Genomic DNA, 24,077 nt, shown 5'->3' on the forward strand with positions numbered 1-24,077 from the left:
CTGGACATGACCAAAACATGTGGGTGTGGTTCGCCGGGCTTCCCGCGCACCTATCCTCCACTCCAAAAAATCTACTCAGCCTTGCTCCTGTCATATGCGCCCTGTGTAGAACCTTGAATTGGATCAGGCTGAGCCTGGCACACGAGGACGAGGAATTTACCCTACTTAGGGCATCTGCCCACAGCCCCTCCTCAATCTCTTCCCCCAGCTCCTCCTCCCATTTACCCTTTAGCTCCTCTACCATCGTCTCCCCCTCATCTCTCATTTCCCTGTATATATCGGACACTTTACAATCACCGACCCATGCCCCCGAGATCACTCTGTCCTGGATCCCCTGCGCCGGGAGCTGCGGAAATTCCCTCACCTGTTGCCTTGCAAATGCCCTCACTTGCATATATCGAAAGGCATTCCCAGGTGGCAACTCTTATTTTTCTACCAGTGCTCCCAGACTGGCGAACGTCCCGTCCAAGAACAAGTCCTTCAATTTCACAATTCCTGCTCGTTGCCAAGATTGGAATTCCCTATCTATCCTTCCCGGGACGAACCTGTGGCTGTTCCTTATCGGGGACCACACCGAGGCACCCGTCACCCCCCTATGTCGTCTCCACTGTCCCCAAATCTTCAAAGTCGCCACCACCACTGGATTTGTGGTGGATTTTTTTGGGGAAAACGGTAACGGCGCCGTCGCCAGTGCTTTTAAACTTGTTCCCCTACAGGACGCCATCTCCAGCCTTTTCCACGCCGCTCCTTCTTCTTCCCTCATCCACTTACATATCATAGACACGTTGGCGGCCCAATAGTAATCACTCAGGCTCGGCAGTGCCAGTCCCCCTGTCCCTCCTACGCTGCAGGAACCCCCTCTTTACCCTTGGGGTCTTTCCTGCCCACACAAAGCTCATAATACTTCTATCCACTTTCTTGAAGAAGGCCTTTTTAATCAGTATGGGGAGGCACTGAAACACGAAAAGAAACCTCGGGAGGACCGCCATTTTGACCGCCTGTACCCTACCCGCAAATGACAGGGGCACCATGTCCCATCTTTTAAAGTCCTCCTCCATCTGCTCTACCTGTCGTGTCAAGTTAAGTTTATGCAAGGTTCCCCAGTTCCTAGCCACCTGGATCCCTAGATGTCAAAGTCCCTTGCTACTCTCCTCAGCGGCAGATCGTCCATTCCCCTGCCCTGTTCCCCGGGGTGCATCACAAATAGTTCACTCTTTCCCATGTTCAATTTGTATCCAGAGAACTCTCCAAACTCCCTGAGTGTCTGCATTATCTCAGGCATCCCCTCCACTGGGTCCGCCACATATAGCAGCAGATCATCCGCATATAATGACACCCGATGTTCCTCTCCTCCTCTAAGCACCCCTCTCCACTTCCTAGAGCCCCTCAACGCTATGGCTAATGGCTCGATTGCCAACGCGAACAAGGGACACCCCTGTCTTGTGCCCCTATGTAATCGGAAATAGTCGGATCGTTGCCTGTTTGTAACCACGCTTGCCACCGGGGCCCCGTACAGGAGCTGAACCCATCTGATGAACACCTCTCCAAATCCAAATCTCTTCAGTACCTCCCACAGGTAGTCCCACTCCACTCTATCGAATGCCTTCTCTGCATCCATCGCAACCACTATCTCCCCCCCCCCCCCCCCTCCCCCCCCCCCTTCCCCTCCGGTGGGGGCATCATCATTACCCCCAGCAACCTTCGTATGTTGGCATTCAATTGCCTCCCTTTAACAAACCCTGTCTGGTCGTCATGTACCACCCCTGGGACACAGTCCTCTATCCTAGTCGCCATCACCTTGGCCAGTAACTTGGCGTCTACATTTAGGAGGGAGATGGGCCTGTATGACCCGCACTGCAGCGAGTCTTTGTCTCGTTTCAGGATCAACGATATCGCCGCCTCCGACATCAGGGGTAGTGTCCCCCTTTCCTTAGCCTCATTGAAGGTTCTCGCCAGGAGTGGGGCCAGTAGGTCCACATATTTCCTGTAAAATTCCACCGGGAACCCATCTGGTCCCGGGGCCTTTCCTGCCTGCATGTTCCCGATTCTTTTTCCCACCTCCTCCACCTCAATCTGCGCTCCCAGACCTGTCACCTCCTGCTCCTCAACCCTCGGGAATTCCAACTGGTCCAAGAAGTGCATCATTCCCTCTTTCCCCTCCGGGGGTTGGGACTTATACAGCCTCTCATAGAATGACTTAAACACCCCGTTCACCCTCTCTGCCCTCTGTTCCATCCTTCCCTCCCCGTCCCTAATTCCTCCGATCTCTCTCGCCGCCCCCCTCTTCCTAAGTTGTTGGGCCAGCAGTCGACTCGCCTTTTCCCCATACTCGTATTGTATTCCCTGTGCCTTCCTCCACTGCGTCTCCGCCTTACCCGTGGTCAGCAGGTCAAACTCCGTCTGTAGTCTCCGTCTTTCCCTGTATAACCCTTCATCCGGGGCCTCCGCATATTGCCTATCCACCCTCAGAATCTCCCCGATCAGTCTCTCCCTTTCTTTATCCTCTTCTTTCCCCTTGTGGGCTCTTATGGAAATCAGCTCCCCGCTAACCACTGCTTTCAGCGCCTCCCATACTACTCCCACCTGGACCTCTCCATCATCGTTGACCTCTAGGTACCTTTCAATACATCCCCTCACCCTTCCACATACCCCCTCATCTGCCAACAGTCCCATGTCTAATCTCCAAAGTGGGCGCTGCTCCTTCTCCTCTCCTAGATCCAGATCCACCCAGTGTGGGGCGTGATCTGAAACGGCTATAGCCGAATATTCCGTTCCTACCACTTTCGGGATCAGCGCCCTTCCCAGGACAAAAAAGTCTATCCGGGAGTATACTTTATGGACGTGGGAGAAGAAGGAAAACTCCTTACTCCTCGGTCTAGCAAATCTCCAGGGATCTACTCCTCCCATCTGCTCCATAAACCCCTTAAGCACCTTGGCCGCTGCCGGCCTCCTCCCGGTCCTAGATCTGGACTGGTCCAGCACCATGTTGACGTCCCCCCCCCTAATACCAAATTTCCCATCTCTAGGTCCGGGATGCGCCCCAACATACGCTTCATAAAACCCGCATTATCCCAGTTCGGGGCATATACATTCACCAGCACCACCGCCTCACCTTGCAATCTGCCACTCACCATCACGTAACTGCCCCCACTATCCGCCACAATGGTCTTAGCCTCAAACAGTACCCGTTTCCCCATCAGTATTACCACCCCTCTATTTTTCACATCTAATCCTGAGTGGAAAACCTGTCCCACCCATCCTTTCCTTAATCTGACCTGATCCGCCACTTTCAGGTGCGTCTCTTGAAGCATAACCACATCCGCCTTCAGCCTCTTTAGGTGCGCAAGTACCCTTGCCCTCTTAATAGGCCCGTTCAACCTTCTCACGTTCCACGTGATCAACCGGGTTGGGGGGCCCTTTACCTTCCCCCATCGTCGACTAGCCATCCCCTTTTTTAAACCAGCTCCTCACCCGGGTCTCACGCACCCGTTTGTCCCCCAGACGGCGCCCTCCCGTCCCGACCATCCCATATCAGCTCCCCCTTACCCTCAGCAGCAACCCAGTTAATCCCCCCCCCCCTCCGCTAGATTCCCTTCTAGCTTGATTGCTCCCCCCATATTGCTTCCGGGAGTCAGCAAACTCTGGCTGACCTCGGCTTCCCCCGTTTACCCTTGGCCTCCCTGCGTGTGGGGCCCCCTTCCTTCCTGCGCCCACTTTTCCCGCCAAAATGTCCGTAGCGCGGGAGAAAAGCCCGCGTTTCCCTCTCGGCCCCGCCCTTAATGGCGCAGTTCCCTCTCCCCTTCCCTGTCCCCTTCCCCACCAGCGCCCACATTTCTTCGTGTCCCCCCCCTCTGGGGGTGGGGGAGAAAAAATTCTCCCGTCCAACATTTTTACAGATAAGCCCTCCCCCTCTCCCCCCTTTACAATTCATTGCCACCACCTCGCTACTTCTTTCCAAACATCCATTCCTCAAATCTAGTCCAACTTCTCTTCTTGAAAAATGCCCACGCCTCCTCCGCCGTCTCAAAGTAGTGGTGTTTGCCCTGGTGTGTAACCCACAATCTTGCCGGCTGCAACATTCCAAATTTCACTTTTTTCCTGTGGAGCACCGCCTAGGCCCGATTGAAACTCGCTCTCCTTCTCGCCATCTCCGCACTCCAATCTTGATACACGCGGATCACCGCGTTCTCCCACCTGCTACTCAGTGTCTTCTTAGCCCATCTCAGGACCACCTCTCTGTCTTTGTAGCGGTGGAACCTCACCACTATTGCTCGCGGTATTTCCCCTGCCTTCGGTCTTCTCACGAGGACCAGGTATGCTCCCTCCACTTCCAGGAGGCCCGTCGGGGCCTCAGCTCCCATTAAAGTATGGAGCATCGTACTCACATACGCCCCAACATCCGCTCCCTCTGACCCTTCAGGAAGACCCAAAATCCTTAAATTCTTCCTCCTCGCGCTATTTTCCAGGGCTTCCAGCCTTTCTATGCACCTCTTATGTAGTGCCTCGTGCGTCTCCGTCTTCACCACCAAGCCCTGTATCTCGTCTTCATTCTCGGCTGCCTTTGCCTTCACTCCACGGAGCTCCATCTCCTGGGTCTTTTGCGTCTCCTTCAATCCCTCAATCGCCAGCAACATCGGCGCCAGCACCTCCTTCTTGAGCTCCTCCACACATCGCCGGAGGAACTCCTGCTGTTCCGGGCCCCATACCATCTGGGCTCTCTCAGCCGCCATCTTGCTACTCCCTTCTCTTCTCTGCCGCTGCTCCAGAGGATCCTCCGCAATCTGGCCACTACTATCGCTTCTTTCCATCCACACCCGGGGGGACTCCTTCCTTTATCGCCTCACACTGAGTTTGGCCGTGAAAAATTTCCGTTGGGGCTCCCGATAAGAGCCCAAAAGTCCGTTAAAACGGGAGGTGCCGAAACGTGCGACTGGTCATCGCCGCAACCGGAAGTCGAGTTGACCAGGTTTTAAAGGACATGAGCAAGAAAGCACAAAGTGATCAGAGGACAGGGTGCTTTGTGAACTGAGAACCAAGCCTGGAATGTGGTGCAGGTGGAAGTTGGCAGTAAGGAAATGATGTTTTCATACAATTGTTTTCAGCCTCCAGTGTTCTTCTTTTACCTGCAATCTGGGAGACTATAACTTATCACTTTAGCCAACTAAATTAGTAACTAACTGACTAATTAAATAATTCAGCTTAGACAGGCAATGCAGGGATGGTGATGTGCTGTCATTGCAATACGCGAGAATCTGCAGAATATATTATAGTCCTGGATCACCAGATCGCCGTTAAGTGTCTGCAGCTTGAACAACTTTAGGTCAGAATTGCTGAGATGCAACCCGAGTTGCAGACATTGTGGGTCAACAGGAGGAGGAGAGGAGAGGGGGTGAGACGACAATGAGGAGAGGAGTTGTAAGATGAATGAGCAAACTGGGGGGAGTGAAGGAATGTGGTAATGATAGGGACAGTATAGGTCAGGGAATAGATAATTCTCTTTGTAGCCACGACTGGAAACTCTAAAGGTTTTGTTGCCTGCCTGGTGTCAGAGTCAAGGACATCTACTCATGGCTGGAGATGAACTGCAAGAGGAAGGATTCAGATATTGTGGACCTCGTAGGAACCAACAGCATAAATTGAACCAGGAATAACATTCTGAAAAGAAAGTGTAATAGTATAATTAGAGTTGTGAATAGGGTGTTAAACTCCTGGGGAAGGGTGTATGGGCGAAGGGAGAATTAGAAATCTAAAGAGAATAGAACAGTTCTAGGATGTTGATCAAGACAAGCAAAGCGGGAAAGGAAGGAAAGAATGTCGAATGATAAGAGTGCATTGGCAAGTAAAGGCCATGCAGATAATAGTTTAAAAAAAATTCAAAGCTCTGACCTCAGAGTAAAGGCATCCCTAGGTAGCAGTGTCCACAATGATTGAATTTTACATCCAGTTTGAAAGGGAGAAGACTAGCATTTCAAACTTAAATAAGAGCAACTATGTGGGCATGAAAGCGAAGCGAGCTGAAGTGAACTGCGATACTAGGCTAGGGAATAGATCAATAGAGAAGCAGTGGCAGATATTTAAGGGGATATTTCAGAATACGTATATTCCTATTATAAAGAAAAATTCAAAAGGGAGAATCCATCATCCATGATTAATTAAAAACGTTAAGCAAAGCATCAAACTTAAGGAAAAAGCATACAACTGTGCAATAATGAGTGGCAGGTCAGATGACTGATCAGAACATAAAGAACGGCAGAAAATGACTGAAAAATTACAGCAGGAGAGGAAGCTAGCTAGAAATGTAAAAACGGATAGCAAGAGTTTCTACAGGCATTTAAAACAGAAAAGAGAAAGTCAAGTAAGTGTTGGTCCTTGAGGGAGTGAGAATGGGGAGTAATCTGCAGATAAAAAGGAAATGGTGGATGGGGCAGCACGGTAGCCTTGTGGATAGCACAATTGCTTCACAGCCCCAGGGTCCCAGGTTCGATTCCAGCTTGGGTCACTGTCTGTGCGGAGTCTGCACATCCTCCCCGTGTGTGCGTGGGTTTCCTCCGGGTGCTCCGGTTTCCTCCCACAGTCCAAAGATGTGCAGGTTAGGTGGATTGGCCATGATAAATCGCCCTTAGTGTCCAAAATTGCCCTTAGTGTTGGGTGGGGTTACTGGGTTATGGGGATAGGGTGGCGGTGTTGACCTTGGATAGGGTGCTCTTTCCAAGAGCCAGTGCAGACTCGATGGGCCGAATGGCCTCCTTCTGCACTGTAAATTCTATAAGATATAAGATAAGATAAGAAATGAGCAAATATTTTGCTCGTGTCTTCACTAAAAACATTCCAGTTATAGTTGTAAATCAGGATGTGGGAGAGAGAGAGAGAAACGCGGTGAAATACAAACACGAGGGAAGCGGTACTGAGAAAACTGATGGAACTGCAGGCTGACAAGCTTTCAGTGGAAAGGTTCAATCAGACTGATCGTACAAAAAGTAACCCCCTATTCAAGAAGACAATGCACCTAACCTGCACATCTTTGGACTGAGAGGGGAAACTGGAGCACCTGAAGGAAACCCACGCAGACACGGGGAGAATTAAACCCAGGTTCCTGGCGCTGTGAGGCAGCAGTGCTAACCACTGTGTCACCATCCTGCCCAGTACATAGAACATACAGTGCATAAGGAGGCCATTCGGCCCATTGTGTCTGCACCGACCAAAGACTTGCAGGTTAGGTGGCTTGGCCATACTAAATTGTCCCTTAGTGTCCAAAAGGTTAGGTGGGGTTACTGGGTTACAGAGATAGGGTGGAGGCATGGGCTTAAGTAGGGTGCTCTTTTCAAGGGCCGGTGCAGACTCGATGGGGCAAATGGCCTCCCTCTGCACTGTAAATTCTACGATTCGATGAAATTATTTGGAGCATGTATCAATAATGGTATGTGACTTTAATCTTCATATAGACGGACCAAAGGGGAGATGGGGCATAGCAGCAATGTCACTGGGCTAATATTCCAGAGGCTAAGGCGGATGCTCTGGGAATATGGGTTCAAATCCCCGTGAAATTTGAATTCAATGAACAAATCTAGAATGATGAAGCTCACAGCAGTAATGATGATCATGAAACTATCATCAATTGATAGAAAAACCCAACTCATTTACTAATATCCTTTAGGGAAGGAAGTCTGCCATCCTAATCTGGTCTGGCCTACATGCGACTCCACACCCAAACCACGTGGTTGACTCTTAACGGCCCTCTGAAATGGCCAAGGAAGCCACTCAGTTCAAGGGCAATTAGGGATGGATGACAAATGCTGACCGTGCCAGCGATGTCTACATCCAATGCAAGAATAAAAGAAACAAATTGGTAAAGGTGGTCGAGAAGATTAGTCTGTGAAATGCTTTCATAACAGCTTCCAGGAGCAATTCCTGTAGAAAAGTAGGATAAAGCTGTTTTAGATCGGGTATTGTGTCATAAAGTTGGGTAAATTAATAAGCGCATAGTAAAAAGTTGATTGGGAAATGAAAAATAACGGAACTGAATTCCATATTAGCTTTGAAAGCAACCTATTCTAATCGCAAACCAGAATCTTAAACTTAAACAAAGTCAGTTACAAAGATATGAAGGGAGATCTGGCTACTGTTGATGGACAAAATAAGCTAAAAGCTGTAGCGATACATAAAAATAAACAGGAAATGAACATTTAAACATAAACCATTCAAGATATTCAACAAAATTGTATTCCACTGAGAAGCAAAATCTCAGCAAGAAAGATCCATCCATGGCATCCTGAGGTGGTTGCAGAGAGTATTAAATTAAAAAAAAGGCTTCACAGCAGCACAGTGGGTAGCACTGTTGCTTCACAGCGCCAGGGTCCCAGGTTAGATTCCCGCTTGGGTCACTTGTCTGTACGGAGTCTGCACGTGCTCCCCATGTCTGCGTGGTTTCCTCCGGGTGCTCCGGTTTCCTCCCACAAGTCCCGAAAGACGTGCTGTTAGGTAATTTGGACATTCTGAATTCTCCCCCAGTGTACCCGAACAGGTGCCAGAATGTGGCGACTGGTGGCTTTTCATAGTAACTTCATTACAGTGTTAATGTAAGCCTACCTGTGACAATAAAGATTATTATTATTATTAATGTTACAAAAAAAAATAGCAGCAAGCCTGATGATTGGGAGTGTTTTAGAAACCAATAAAGGTATCAAAAAGTTGATAAAGGGGAAAAACAGAATGAGGGTAAGCTAGCCAGGAATGTAGAAAGACTAGGAGGTTTTGTCAGTATATAAGGAAGAGAAGTAGCAAAGTAAACATTAGTTATTTAGAGACAGACCACATGAGGAGGGGGAGCCAGTGGCATACTGGTATTGTCGCTGGACTAATAATTCAGACATAGAACATAACAGCGCAGTGCAGACCCTTCGGCCCTCGATGTTGCGCCGACCTGTGAAACCACTCTAAAGCCCATCTACACTATTCCCTTATCGTCCATATGTCTATCCAATGACCATTTGAATGCCCTTAGTGTTGGCGAGTCCACTACTGTTGCAGACAGGGCATTCCACGCCCTTACTACTCTCTGAGTAAAGAACCTGTCTCTGACATCTGTCTTATATCTATCTCCCCTCAATTTAAAGCTATGTCCCCTCGTGCTAGACATCACCATCAGAGGACATCCAGGGTAATGCCATCAAAGCAGATGGTGAAATTTGAATTCAATAACTATCATGAATTTAAAATCCCATCTGGTTCACTAATGTCCTTTTGGGAAGGACATTTGCCACCCTAACTTGGTGTGGCCTATTTGTGACTCCAGACCTACAACATTGTGGTTGACTCTTAACTGCCCTCAGAAATTAGGGATCAGTCTAATCAGTTATGTCCACATCCAATATAAACAAATTATGAGGAATGAGGAAATAGCAGAAAGGCACTTAACAAATATTTTGTGTCAGTCTTCAAGTAGAAGACACAACAGAGAGTAAATTGGGGGCTGAAAGGAATGAGGAAATTAATATGAATAGAGAAAAAAAAGTAACTCAATGTTAACAAATCCCCAGGACCTCTTGGCACACCGAGGTTACTAAAAGGGCGAGCAGCAGAGATAGTGGCTGCTCTGGATATGATTTTCCTAAATTCTCTAGATTCTGGAATGGCCCCAGCAGGTTAGGAGTAAGCAAATTTAAAACCGCTATTCAAAAAAAGTGGAAGGCAGAAAACAGGGAACTACAAGCCAATCCCCATCGAAAAACTGCTGGAATCTATTAAGAGAAACTTATCAACGCAGAAGGCCATATCATGTTCAGACAAAGTCGACACGGATTTCTGAAAGAAAAAAAGTGTTTCGACAATTTGAGGAATGTAACTAATAGAGTAGATAAAAAGGAACCAGTAGATATAATATTCCTGGATTTCCAAAAGGTATTCATTAAAATGTTACACACAAAATGTTAATAGACATGATAAGGGCTTATGGAGATGGGAATAATGTTTGCATGTTCAGAGGAAATTAATCTACTCATAAAAGGAGCACAAAGTTAGCATGCAGATACAACAAGCAATTAGGAAAGCAAATGTCATGTTGGCCTTTACTGCAAGGGGATTAGAGTACATGAATATAATTGTACGGGGCTTTGGTGAGACCATACCTGGAATACTGTGTTCAGTCTTAGTTTCCGTATTTAAGGAAGGGTATACTTGCATTGGAGCCATAACGATCACTGGACTGGTTCCTGGGACCAGAGGCTGTGTAAACTGGTTTGACATTCTTGGGAGTTTAGAAGGATCAAAGATTAACAAATTGAAACATCATGGGGCTTCACAAGGTAGAGGGGAATCTAGTACACAGTCTCAGGATAAAAGAACTATCATTTTGGATTGAAACTAGGAGAAATTTCTACATTCAAATGGGTTGAATCTTTGGAATTCTCTATCTCAAGAGAAATATGGATGCTCCAATGTTGAATATAGTTATGGCTGAGTTAGGCAGATACTTGGTCCAGGGAATGAAGGGATATGGGGAGTGGGTGGGAAGTGGAGTTGAAACCCAAGATTAGCTGTGATTGCAATCAATGGGGGAGTAGGCCATATGGTCTACTCCTGCTCCTATTTCTTATGTCATATTTGCTAGACTGTGCCTGTGGTAGGTGGTGAGCGAACCACAGGATGAAACCTACTTTTGGCCCTCACAAAAATATATCTGTCCATAATGGTTTGGTGTAAATACTATGGTTAGAAAACACAGGTCAAAGACTGGGAATGCTGCATTGAGTAACCCACCGCCCATCTCCCCAAACTCCACCAGACAAGACTCAAGTCAGGACTGTGATCGACTTGAATGGTTTCAATGATTGCAGTTCGAACAACACTCAAGGAACCTCACACTATCCAGGACAAAGGAGCCTTCATAACTGGCATCCCATCCACCATCTTAAACATTCACTCCCTCCTCCATCAGCACATAGCACCAGCAATGGGCACCGTCCAGAAAATGCACTGCAGCACCTCACCAAGGCTCCTTCGAAACCTGCGATCTCTACCACCTAGAATGACAAGGGCAGCAGACACATAGGAACACCACCACCTGCAAGTTTCCAAGCTACACACCATCCTGACTTGGAACTATATCGCCGTTCCTTCAATGTCAATGTGTTAAAATCCTGGAACTCCCTTCCTAACAGCATCTGGGTATACCTACACCAACAAGAAGGGAGCTCACCACTATCTTTTCAAGGACAACTGGGGCTGAGCAATAAATGTTAACTTTGCCACTCACATGATTGTATAGTTTCCTTCCAGAAGTCCATGCAAGCAAGCAAAAGTGCTGGAGGGAAATGTCACTTTTCATTCTAGTCAGTTTGAATTTTTTTCTTGACTGGATTCCCACAGAGATGAATAGAGATTGTCCAAACATATTAATCACAATGCATTGTGACTTGAAGGTGCATTAGAAATTGCTCCTCAGCTGCACTACAAGTACGAATGAAGTGGAGTAGGAAATTCAGACTTCAATTTCAGAAGGTTTTCAAATTTACACTTTGCCATTACTGAACTCCGCATCAACAAAGTGCGGTCGGAGTAGAACAATTACTCAGACCAAATTTTGTGCTTAAATACTATCATTAACACCCTCTTTACCTGTTTCCATGGCATCTTTGTCAGTTTATCGGCCCTGCTCTCCAGCCTATCCCTGATCTGCCCCTCCCATTTTTCCAACAGCATAAAACCCATCACATTTCTGCTTCTCTTCAGTTCCAAAGGTGCGTCACATCAGACACATCGCTCCACAGATGCTGTCAGACCAGCTGAGTTTTTCGAGCACTTTCAGTTTTATTTCAGCTCTCCAGAATCTACAGTGCTTTGCTTTTAATTTTGTGTTTGTTAAGAGATTTGGCTTCAGTCATCTTTCATAGAACATAGAACGATACAGCACAGTACAGGCCCTTCGGCCCACGATGTTGCACCGACATGGGAAGTAAAAAAACAAAAGCCATCTAACCTACACTATGCCATTATCATCCATATGCTTATCCAATAAACTTTTAAATGCCCTCAATGTTGGCGAGTTCACTACTGTTGCAGGTAGGGCATTCCACAGCCTCACCACTCTGCGTAAAGAACCTACCTCTGACCTCTGTCCTATATCTATTACCCCTCAGTTTAAGGCTATGTCCCCTCGTGCTAGCCATTTCCATCCGCGGGAGAAGGCTCTCACTGTCCACCCTATCTAACCCCCTGATCATTTTGTATGCCTCTATTAAGTCTCCTCTTAACCTTCTTCTCTCTAACGAAAACAACCTCAAGTCCATCAGCCTTTCCTCATAAGATTTTCCCTTCATACCAGGCAACATCCTGGTAAATCTCCTCTGCACCCGCTCCAAAGCTTCCACGTCCTTCCTATAATGAGGTGACCAGAACTGTACGCAATACTCCAAATGTGGCCGTACCAGGGTTTTGTACAGCTGCAACATGACCTCATGACTCCGGAACTCAATCCCTCGACCAATAAAGGCCAACACTCCATAGGCCTTCTTCACCACCCTATCAACCTGGGTGGCAACTTTCAGGGATCTATGTACATGGACACCGAGATCCCTCTGCTCATCCACACTTCCAAGAACTTTACCATTAGCCAAATATTCCGCATTCCTGTTATTCCTTCCAAAGTGAATCACCTCACACTTCTCTACATTAAACTCCATTTGCCACCTCTCAGCCCAGCTCTGCAGCTTATCTATGTCCCTCTGTAACCTGCAACATCCTTCCGCACTGTCAACAACACCACCGACTTTAGTGTCGTCTGCAAATTTACTCACCCACCCTTCTGCGCCCTCCTCTAGGTCATTCATAAAAATGACAAACAGCAACGGCCCCAGAACAGATCCTTGTGGTACGCCACTTGTAACTGAACTCCATTCTGAACATTTCCCATCAACCACCACCCTCTGTCTCCTTTCAGCTAGCCAATTTGTGATCCACATCTCTAAATCACCCTCAATCCTCAGCCTCCGTATTTTCTGCAATAGTCTACCGTGGGGAACCTTACCAAATGCTTTACTGAAATCCATATACACCACATCAACTGCTCTACCCTCGTCTACCTGTTCAGTCACCTTCTCAAAGAACTCGATAAGGTTTGTGAGGCATGATCTACCCTTCACAAAGCCATGCTGACTATTCTTAATCATATTATTACTATCTAGATGATTATAAATCTTGTCTCTTATAATCCCCTCCAAGACTTTACCCACAACAGACGTGAGGCTCACCGGTCTATAGTTGCCGGGGTTGTCTCTACTCCCCTTCTTGAACAAAGGAACCACATTTGCTTTCCTCCAGTCCTCTGGCACTATTCCTGTAGCCAATGATGACATAAAAATCAAAGCCAAAGGCTCAGCAATCTCTTCCCTGGCTTCCCAGAGAATCCTAGTATAAATCCCATCAGGCCCCAGGGACTTATCTATTTTCAGCCTGTCCAGAATTGCCAACACCTCTTCCCTACGTACCTCAATGCCATCTATTCTAATAGCCTGGGTCTCAGCATTCTCCTCCACAACATTCTCTTTTTCCTGAGTGAATACTGATGAAAAATATTCATTTAGTATCTCACCTATCTCTTTAGACTCCACACACAACTTCCCATCCCTGTCCTTGACTGGCCCTACTCTTACCCTAGTCATCCTTTTATTCCTGACATACCTATAGAAAGCTTTTGGGTTTTCTTGATCCTACCTGCCAAATACTTCTCATGTCCCCTCCTTGCTCGTCTTAGCTCTCTCTTTAGATCCTTCCTCGCTACCTTGTAACTATCAAGCGCCCCAACTGAAACTTCACACCTCATCTTCACAGCGGCCTCCTTCTTCCTCTTAACAAGAGATTCCACTTCTTTGGTAAACCACGGTTCCCTCGCTCTACGCCTTCCTCCCTGCCTGACACCGCGGTACGTACTTATCAAGAACATGCAGTAGCTGTTCCTTGAACAAGCTCCACATATCCAGTGTGCCCAACACTTGCAGCCTACTTCTCCAACCTATCCCCCCCCCCCCAAGTCATGTCTAATGGCATCATAATTGCCCTTCCCCCAGCTATAACTCTTGCCCTGCGGGGTATACTTATCCCTTTCCATCACTAACGTAAACGTCACCGAATTGTGGTCACTGTCCCCAAAGTGCTCACCTACCTCCAAATCCAACACCTGGCCTGGTTCATTACCCAAAACCAAATCCAATGTAGCCTCTCCTCTTGTTGGCCTGTCAACATATTGCGTCAGGAAACCCTCCTGCACACATTGTACAAAAAACGACCCATCTAATGTACTCGAACTACATCTTTTCCAGTCATAGAATCATAGAAGTTTACAGCATGGAAACAGGCCCTTCGGCCCAACCAGTCCATGCCGCCCAGTTTTTACCATTACGCTAGTCCCAGTTGCCCGCACTTGACCCATGACCCTCTATACCCATCTTACCCATGTAACTATCTAAATGCTTTATAGAAAAATTTGGAAAGTTAAAGTCTCCCATAATAACTACCCTGCTACTTTCGCTCTTATCCAGAATCATCTTCGCCATCCTTTCCTCTACATCCCTAGAACTATTTGGAGGCCTATAGAAAACTCCCAACAGGGTGACCTCTCCTTTCCTGTTTCTAACCTCAGCCCATACTACCTCGGAAGAAGAGTCCCCATCTAGCATCCTCTCCGCCACAGTAATACTGTTTTTGACTAGAAGCGCCACACCTCCCCCTCTTTTGCCTCCTTCTCTGAGCTTACGAAAACACCTAAACCCCGGAACCTGCAACAACCATCCCTGTCCCTGCTCTATCCATGTCTCCGAAATGGCCACAACATCGAAGTCCCAGGTACCAACCCATGCTGCCAGTTCCCCTACCTTATTTCGTATACTCCTGGCATTGAAGTAGACACACTTCAAACCACCTACCTGAACACTGGCCCCCTCCTGCGACATCAAATCTGTGCTCCTGACCTCTATACTCTCAATCTCTCGTACCCTAAAACTACAATCCAGGTTCCCATGCCCCTGCTGCATTAGTTTAAACCCCCCCCCAAAGAGCACTAGCAAATCTCCCCCCCATGATATTTGTGCCCCTCAGGTTCAGATGTAGACCATCCTGTCTGTAGAGGTCCCACCTTGCCCAGAAAGAGCCCCAGTTATCCAGAAATCTGAATCCCTCCCGCCTGCACCATCCCTGTAGCCACGTGTTTAATTGCTCTCTCTCCCTATTCCTCATCTCATTATCACGTGGCACGGGCAACAACCCAGAGATAACAACTCTGTTTGTTCTCGTTCTGAGCTTCCATCCTAGCTCCCTGAAAGCCTGCCTGACATCCTTGTCCCCTTTCCTACCTATGTCGTTAGTGCCAATGTGGACCACGACTTGGGGCTGCTCCCCCTCCCCCTTAAGGACCCGGAAAACACGATCCGAGACATCACGTACCCTTGCACCTGGGAGGCAACATACCAAACGGGAGTCTCTCTCGCTCCCACAAAATCTCCTATCTGTGCCCCTTCCATAATCAGACATTGATGGCAATACCTTAGAACAAATAAAGAAACAACAGAAGCTCCAACCAGAATCTTCCAAATAGCATTAATTATGGATTAAATCGTGCTAGAGGGATAGAAATTTTCCAATATAGCCTTTCTACTTCAAAAGGGGGAAAAGGGTAAATCAGGCAACTAATGACACTCTTCCTAATGCAGGCAGTAGGGTTCTAGATATCATAGAACAGGGTAAAATAACACATAGAAACGCACTGATTGACTAACAACAATCACGCATTGATTGGTAAAATGTATATTCCATATAACAAATATACCTCTTTGATAAAGAAAATGCAGTGGATGTCATGCATATCGATTTTCAAAAATGTTACATAGAAGGTTTGTTGATAAAATGAAAGCACGCGGTACTTAAAGGAGTGGCGCCATAGAGGCAAGACATTGATGAAAGCCAATGGATGGTTTTCAGACTGGCATCATCCAGGATTCAGTGTTCAGATTATTTTTCTTCATACAACCACAAATGATCTGGACTTGGGCTGATGAAATGAAATGAAAATCGCTTATTGTCACAAGTAGGCTTCAATGAAGTTACTGTGAAAAGCCCCTAGTCGCCACATTCCAGCGCCTGTTCGGGGAGGCTGGTACGGGAATTGAACCGTGCTGCTGGCCTGCCTTGGTATGCTTTAAAAGCCAGTGATTTAGCCCAGTGTGCTAAACCATTAGCAGAGAATAACATGGTTAACTGTTTTTCAGTCTGGACTAATGGGCTGTGGTTTGACTGGGAAAGTCCCTGGAGAGTTAATGTGCTTTGCAGCCTGCAGAGTTAATTTATTTTCCAGCTTGGGGAGATTTGGGCATTGCTGGTTGGAGCCAAGGAATGTAGAGAGACATTTTGAAAAGCTTTAAAGAGGCAGGTTGTGGAGAAACCTTGGAGAGAGAGGCGTTGAATTCTGATCTGCCTGACGCTGAGTCTACCCTTCTCCCATTGTGATTATGGTTATAGAAGAGTAATATGTAAAGCAGATCAGTCTTGTCTGGGGACAAGGAAGAAGGTGAAACAAGGCAGGTGAATCAGCTTTTTAAAGATATTCAGCCCGAGTCTGAAGGGGCTCTAACAGGAGTCCAAGTCTGTTTTGTGATACAAGTATTACTCAATGTTATGCTAATTTTTAAGATAGATTGAGAGCTGTATGTTTCTTTTCTTGATGTTCAATAGGAAATTGAGTAGTAGTGTTTAAGGGGTAGTAAGCTGTTCTTTTCGGGTGTGAAGTTAAAAGGTTTAACATTGTATTCATAATAAAGTTTTGATTAAAAAATACCCAAGCCCTATTTCTTCATACAATCACTCCTGGAGCAAATCACTGTCTTATAAATAAGCTAAAATATTGAGGTTTCAGCCCAATATCCTAGTATCCCAGCCACTGCTGGGGTCTGTTCTGGGATTGTAATACAACGAAGATACTGAAAATGAACCATACTGTCAATGTACTTACAAAGGATTCAAATTTCTGCATTGTAATATAAAGGGTGACCTACATTTAGTGGAAACATTCCTCTCCTGCACTGCAAGCGTGTTTTCGATGTCCCCGCTGCGGATTCGCCCCCTGCTGTCCATATACTGAGCAGCCAAACCCATGTTCTCCCCATTTGTACTCAGCGACCTACTGGAGGGGACGAGAGTGAACAGGTTCCCTTGCTGTCGCCGAATCCTTGGGAAGGTTCTCCGTCCTGAAGAATAAAACAACCAATTGTTAATGCAGTTGCTCAAGTATGAAGACTCAAATATAATTACCTAAAACCAACAGCAGACAAGAATCTCACCAGGCTTCAGCAGCAAGTGCTTTGGGGGGTGCTCTGATCAGATACTGAGCTTAAATGTCTTTTTTATTCCCCATCCCCAATTCTCTCCACTTGTTAAGGGACTTGGATCCTTACTGTTTTCACATGAGCCAGTGCTCCCAGGACCTTGTTGAAGTGACAATTATTTGCATCTAAGTAACAATGCTGGCAGGCTATCCATCCAAATGGGGCATCACAGCTAATCCTAATCCTCTCAGCATGTGCCTTATAATGCTGATTTTTCAGCAGTGTCACTGGATAGCGATTGGGAGTAGGAACTCTGGGCAGCTGTAGTACCTGAACTGCTGCCTCAGTTGAAATGTCCTAACAGAGTCGGCCAGTAACCAAAGTTGAGGTGCTCTTGAATTGTGAGACACAGGTACTAACTGGGCAAACCACCTAAAATTGTACCATCAGGTCAGCAGTAGGGGTAAAATTGGCCTCAACATTTGGAACATGGAGCAAATAAATTAGGTTCTAGTTTATGATCACTGTCTATAAGCGCCATATAGGAAAGTGACCTGATCTCATGTAGATATGGTAGAAATTGGGAAATTGCAATTATAAATGCAAATGAGCAATGGAAAATTTGGCATTTTAAGCTCCACAGAAGGTTCAGAGGAAAAAAGGCCTGGGTTCAATCTCAATCTGTGCTGCATAAACTTATCTTAGCCAGGAGGGGCTATTGCAGCAACTGGCCTGCTAACGTACTAAAAGTGGCGGTGTGGTTGGGAACTCGAGATAGCATGCACACACTCAATGTGTATGCATCAAAAGTATGTTGAGGTAATGAGAGAAAACGAAATCAATGAAAGGTTTGCATTTATATAGCACCTCTCAACCTCGGTATACGGCACTACAGCCAATAGGATTCTGATGCAATATCACCACCGTTGTAATAAAGAAAACAACAAGCTCCGACAATCGCAACAACGTGAATGCGACCAGATCATCTGTTTTTGTGATTTTGGATGAGGAACAGGACACTGGGAAGAACTTCCCTGTTCATGTTATCATATATTATCTTCAAAATTGTGCAATGGGATCTTTTATATTCACCCCAGGGGGCACACAGGGTCTGTGTTTTAAGATCTCACCCATATGACTGCACTTCCAACAATGTAACACTGGAGTGTCAGCCTTGATTTTTCTGCTCAAGTCCTTATTATTGTGTGGGATTCGAACCCACAACCCTCTTGACTTTGTGCGCTGAACGACTGAGCCACAGCTGAATAAGAGGGCTGAACACACACACGAAGACATATTTGAGCATAAACCAGGAGTAAGGAGGGGCAAGAGTTGAAGTAATCAAATACCATGGCCGGGATTTTCTGGCCAATAATCCTGTGCCACTTTGAGAGTCTTAATGGAGCTGAGATTTGGATCCAAGGAAAAGGCGGTGCTCAGATTTCACAGGGACTGCCACAGTTGGATTACAACCGAGTTATCATACTTCCAGGTTCTTAAACAACAGTTCAGTTTCAAGCATTTGGACTCAGTGATGTGCCTTTGTTAAAGCTGTCCTTCACCCACTGTTTCAGTGATATCTCCTCAGTATGTGCCTCGCTTTATACTCACCATCACCATAATCCTTCTGGTGGACAGACATATGGAACTGTCGGGGATAGGTCCCCCCTTTTCCAGCCTTATCATAGACATGGTTCTCACGATCTGAATAAGAAAGAAACATTCAAGTGGACTTAGCAATACTTTAAGATTGTAAATAAATTCCCAGAGAAAGCCAAATCTCTTCAAAGTCCAGTCACAAGCCATTCTTTACATGTAGTGTACTGGATATGTATGCAGGACCCCAACGACTCCATTTCAACGCAGTGTCAAGGCCTCTCCTATTTGTCCATTTTCTCCTAATTGACTTGCTGCATGATTTATTGCAGATAGGACCTCCAGTATCACATACAGGCACTGTACAAAGTAAGGGTCAGGCTATTGGTTGTGGAGAACATTGAACTCAAGCTTACAAAACCAAGCCCAATCCTGTGTGCTACAATCTTACTGGTGTGGCCTTTTGGTCAATGCATCTCATTCAATGGGCCCAATGATACATTACCCTAACCTTTCTGACCTCTGTTCACCGTTTGTCTCCTTTGTGGATTTCCTTGTAAGGCAGGACCTAAAGTATAGTCAAATCCGTAATTAATGCATTGAGTCATAGTGGACCCTACGCAGTCTTATTTAAGCTTGGCTGGATTGAATTTGTGCACGTCCATGATTTGCAATTTGCTGCCCATCAGTCATTGCAAGCTCTTGGCGCTAAAAAGCTCATCAGGCCAGTGCCAGTTTAGCCATTCAATGTTAGTGTCTATCCAGCGTCAAGTGAAGTCTAGCCCTCAGCATCATGTTGTGAACAGCTGTGCTAAGAATGTTAGGAAATGGAAAACTCTTCCAGCATTCAGCGCTCCCAGTCCAGATGTGGAGCAATTCCTTCAACACTTTCCCAGCAAGCATTTTCCAAAGCGTACAGCATAGTTTGGATGCAGGATGAACCCATGCCTTTGTTACCTCTAGACTTAACTATTCCAATGCTTCACACACCAAGCCCCATTCATCTATCACTCCATGATCACTGATTTACATTAACACATCAATTTTCAAATTCTCATACTTGCTTTCAAATCTTTCCATGAACACCCTTCCCTTCTTCTGTAATCTCCCCATACCCTCTAAGATATTTGCATTCATCTAATTCTGGTCCCTTGAGCATTACCAATTTTAACCATTAGCAAAGGCCCACGCTCTGAAACTCCCTCCCTAAATCTCTCAACCCCTCTTTCTTCTCCAAGACACTCCTTAAAACTCTCTCCTTGGCCAAGCTTTTGGGCAACACCCCATCATCAGCTTGCATGGCTTAACGCTAAATTTTCCCTCTATTTAACAAAAAAATACATTTAGAGTACCCAATTCTTTTTTTCCCCCCAATTAAGGGGCAATTTAGCGTGGCCAATTCACCTACCCTGCACATCTTTTTGGGTTGTTGGGGTGAGACCCACGCAGTCACGGGGAGAACGTGCAAACCCCACATGGACAGTGACCCAGGGCCGTGATCGAACTTGGGTCCTCGGTGCTGTGAGGCTGCAGTGCTAACCACTGCGTCATCGTGCTGCCCTGAAAATATTACCTCTATAACCGTAGCGCCATTTTATGTTAAAGGCATAATGGAGTTGCTTGGTAGTACAGAACGTGAGTATTGCTGAAAAAGACATTTTGTCAAAGCTTTTCGTCTTGCTCTCATTGGGACAATTGCATGAATACCAATGTCATGGAAACAACAGCGTTTACAAATTTGTTGCTGCTGTTCATCTCTCTGCACACTGCCAAAGTGCTTTAACACCTTTAAAAGAACAAGCACCTACTCTCATGAGTGCCAATCATAGAATTCCTACAGTGCAGGAGGCCATTCGGTCCATTGCATCGATCCTTCGAAAGAGCACCCTACCTAGGCCTAATCTCCCATCCTATCCCTGTAGTCCCACCAAACCTTTGAACACTTGGGTGTAATTTATCATGGCCAATCCACCTAGCCTGCACCTCTTTCGACTGTGGGGGGAAACCGGAGCAGCCGGAGGAAACCCACGCAGACACAGGGAAAATGTGCAAACTCCACACAGACAGTCACTCAAGGCAGGAATTGAACCCATGTTCCTGGCCTCTGAGGCAGCAATGCTGATCACCGTGGCGCCAATGCGACTTCCTTTTCCCATACAAGCCAACTCTGTGACAATACTGGAGTGGATTCAAATAAAGGTCGCAGAAACAAAAAGAGCCTTGTAAAAATCCACGACACTGTCCATGACGCTGACTCTAGCTACAGTGGAATCTTTGGAAGAGACAATGAAAAATCAATATAAGATGTTTGATACTGTTTTCTTATTTTACAGAAAAAGTAAGTTCATGAGCTGAGTTTCAAACCTACCCAAGTACAGCTGTCTGTTGTCAGGGTAGCTCTGTGCTCTGGACATGCGAGTCTTCCGGTATGATGGGCTGAAAATTTTAAAAGAAGTATGTTAGCAATGTCAGACATATGCAGTGACTGACCTCAAATTGTTACTTCTGCTCAATCTAGTATTGATGTCAATGCAAAGTTCGTGCTGGTTTTTTGCGGGAAAGCAGAACTAGGCAAGTTTGGTTTACAAGTAGTTACCTATAAGAGAGAGCCCTGGAGATGCAATGAGGCACTCTCTTTTTCTGTGGTGCCATTGTTAGCCATTGAGATAGGCAAATATAAAGTGGCATGGATAGTGGTCAGGGTAAAACGCAGAGGTGGAATTGCCCAGTAAGCCTGCTGGATGGCAATAATCAGAAGAGACAACTCCAACTGTGCTGAGCTGCTGAAACAAAACATTTTGCTTCTGGAAAAAGTTATGAGAGTTGTCACTTTTGAACTCATCACAGAAAAATTCCCTGAATACACAAGAAACATAGAAAAGCTATGATGCAAAAGAAGCCACCTGGCTGTATCTGTGCCAGCTCTTCCTCTGTAGCCTTGTTGGTCACAGCACTTCCAAGCATTTATAGATATTTCCCTCCTTTTTCCTCTGTTAGTTATTCTTGCCTTGATTCTCGTTAGAATAAAGTTCAGTAGCACTTATTAGTCTCTGACGCTTTGTTCAAGTATTAAGGAACCTAAACAGTGAGCCTTGTGAGTTGGAGGGCCTTCCAACACAGGAGCAGGCCAACTGATCAAGAATCACAGCTGGGCCGCCGGTTGCAGCGATGACCAGCTAAGCCGCATGTTTCGGCGGCTCCAGCTCGAACGGACCTTCGGGCTCTTTTAAGAGCCCCAACGGGGAATTTTTTCGGGACAAAACCCGGTGTGGGGTGAGACAACAGGGAGTTCCCCCCAGCGAAAAAGAAAAATATCGGCAGTGGTGGCCAGATCTCGAAGAATCCTCGAGGGCAGTGGCAGAAGGAAGAAAGGAGCAAGATGGCGGCGGAGGGAGCCCAGGTGACCTGGGGACCGGACCAGGATGAATTTTTAAGACGGTGTGTGGTGCTGCTAAAAAAGGAGGTGCTGGCCCCGATGCTACAAGCAATTGAGGGGCTTAAGGAGACACAAAAGACCCAGGAGATAGAGCTCCATGTGGTGGAGCAGAAGGTGACTGACAACGAGGACGACATCCTGGGCCTGGCGGTCAAAATGCAGACGCACGAGGCGCTCCATAAGAAGTGCATCGAAAGGATTGAAGTCCTAGAAAACAGATCACGGAGAAAGAACCTCCGGATCCTGGCTTTCCCCGAGGGAATGGAAGGAGCTGACGGCGGGGCTTACGTGAGTATGATGCTATGCTCGCTAATGGGAGCTGAGGCCCCCTTGGGCCCCTTGGAAGTGGAAGGGGCCCATCGGGTCCCTGCGAGGAGACCAAAGGCGGCAGAACCAACGAGGGCGATGACCGTGCGATTTCACCGCTTCAATGATAGAGAGGCGGTTCTGAGATGGGCCAAGAAGGTACGGAGTAGTAGATGGGAGAATGCGGTGGTACGAGTGTATCAGGATTGTGCGGTGGTACGAGTGTATCAGGATTGGAGTGCGGAGGTGGCGAGAAGGAGGGCGAGCTTCAATCGAGCCAAGGAGGTGCTGCACAAGAAGAAAGTGAAGTTCGGGATGTTGCAGCCGGCGCGACTGTGGGTCACGCACCAGGAGAGGCATTACTACTTCGAAATGGCGGAAGAAGCATGGACCTTAATTAAAAACGAGAAACTGGATCAGAACTGAGGGACTGATGTTGGAGGGGAAACGACAATGCTGATGTATATAAAAATGTAAATTGGGGAGGGGGGGACATGGAGAAATGTGGGCGCCGGTGGGGGGGGGGGGGGGAAGAAGAGACTCAGGCGGGGGATGGGGAATGGGAGTGGGGCGGCAGAGGGAGCTGCGCCACGAGGGGCGGGACGGCTCTAGAGAACACAAGGTTTCTTTTTCTTGTTCCCGTGTCAGAAAGATGATGGCGGGAAGATAGGCGCAAGGTGGATGGGAGTTCCTCACACGGGGGGGGTCAAGGAGAGAGCGGGAGAAGCCGGGGTCAGTTGAAGTCAGCTGACTTTCGGAAGCAATATGGGGGGAGTAACCATGCTAGATGGGGGTCTAGCGGGCGGGGGGGGGGGGGGGGGAGATAACTGGGTTGCTGCTGCGGAGATCGAGAAGGAACTGGTAAAAGAAAAGGTGGTCGGGGCGGGAATGCGCCGCCTGGGGGACGAGTGGGTGCGCGGAACCGGGAAGTGGGACTGGCCCAGAGAGGGTGATGGCTAGTCGACAGGGGAGGGGGGCGGGCAGCCCCCCAGTCCGGCTGATCACGTGGAACGTGAGAGGCCTAAATGGGCCGATTAAGAGGGCCCGAGTGTTCGCGCACTTAAAAGGACTGAAGGCAGACGTGGCCATGCTTCAGGAGACGCACCTGAAGGTGGCGGACCAGGTTAGGTTAAGGAAAGGATGGGTGGGACAGGTGTTCCACTCGGGGCTGGACGCAAAGAACAGGGGGTGGCCACATTGGTGGGGAAACGGGTGTCATTCGAGGCTAGGAACATTGTAGCGGACAGCGGTGGCAGATATGTGATGGTGAGCGGCAGACTGCAGGGAATGGAGGTCGTGTTGGTTAATGTATATACCCCGAATTGGGATGATGCGGGATTTATGAAGCGGATGCTGGGACGTATCCCGGACCTGGAGGTAGGAAACCTGATAATGGGGGGGGGAGGGTGGGGGGGACTTCAACACCGTGCTGG

The 24,077-nt window shown here is 47.2% G+C and overlaps 1 protein-coding gene across 2 annotated transcripts in view; it reads right to left on the reverse strand.

Annotated features, from left to right (window-relative positions):
- map3k3 (mitogen-activated protein kinase kinase kinase 3) overlaps window positions 1–24,077 on the reverse strand; it is a 274,267-nt gene that overhangs the window by 99,323 nt on the left and 150,867 nt on the right. For both annotated transcript variants that reach the window (XM_072486935.1, XM_072486936.1), the window contains 3 exons: window positions 21,271–21,338; window positions 18,918–19,010; window positions 17,037–17,228 (listed from right to left, as the gene is read on the reverse strand). In XM_072486935.1, coding sequence (XP_072343036.1) covers window positions 17,037–17,228; window positions 18,918–19,010; window positions 21,271–21,338 — 353 coding nt within the window. The remainder of the gene's footprint in view (window positions 1–17,036; window positions 17,229–18,917; window positions 19,011–21,270; window positions 21,339–24,077) is intronic.

The sequence above is a fragment of the Scyliorhinus torazame genome, chromosome 21 (assembly GCF_047496885.1).
Source record: "Scyliorhinus torazame isolate Kashiwa2021f chromosome 21, sScyTor2.1, whole genome shotgun sequence".
NCBI lineage: Eukaryota > Metazoa > Chordata > Chondrichthyes > Carcharhiniformes > Scyliorhinidae > Scyliorhinus > Scyliorhinus torazame.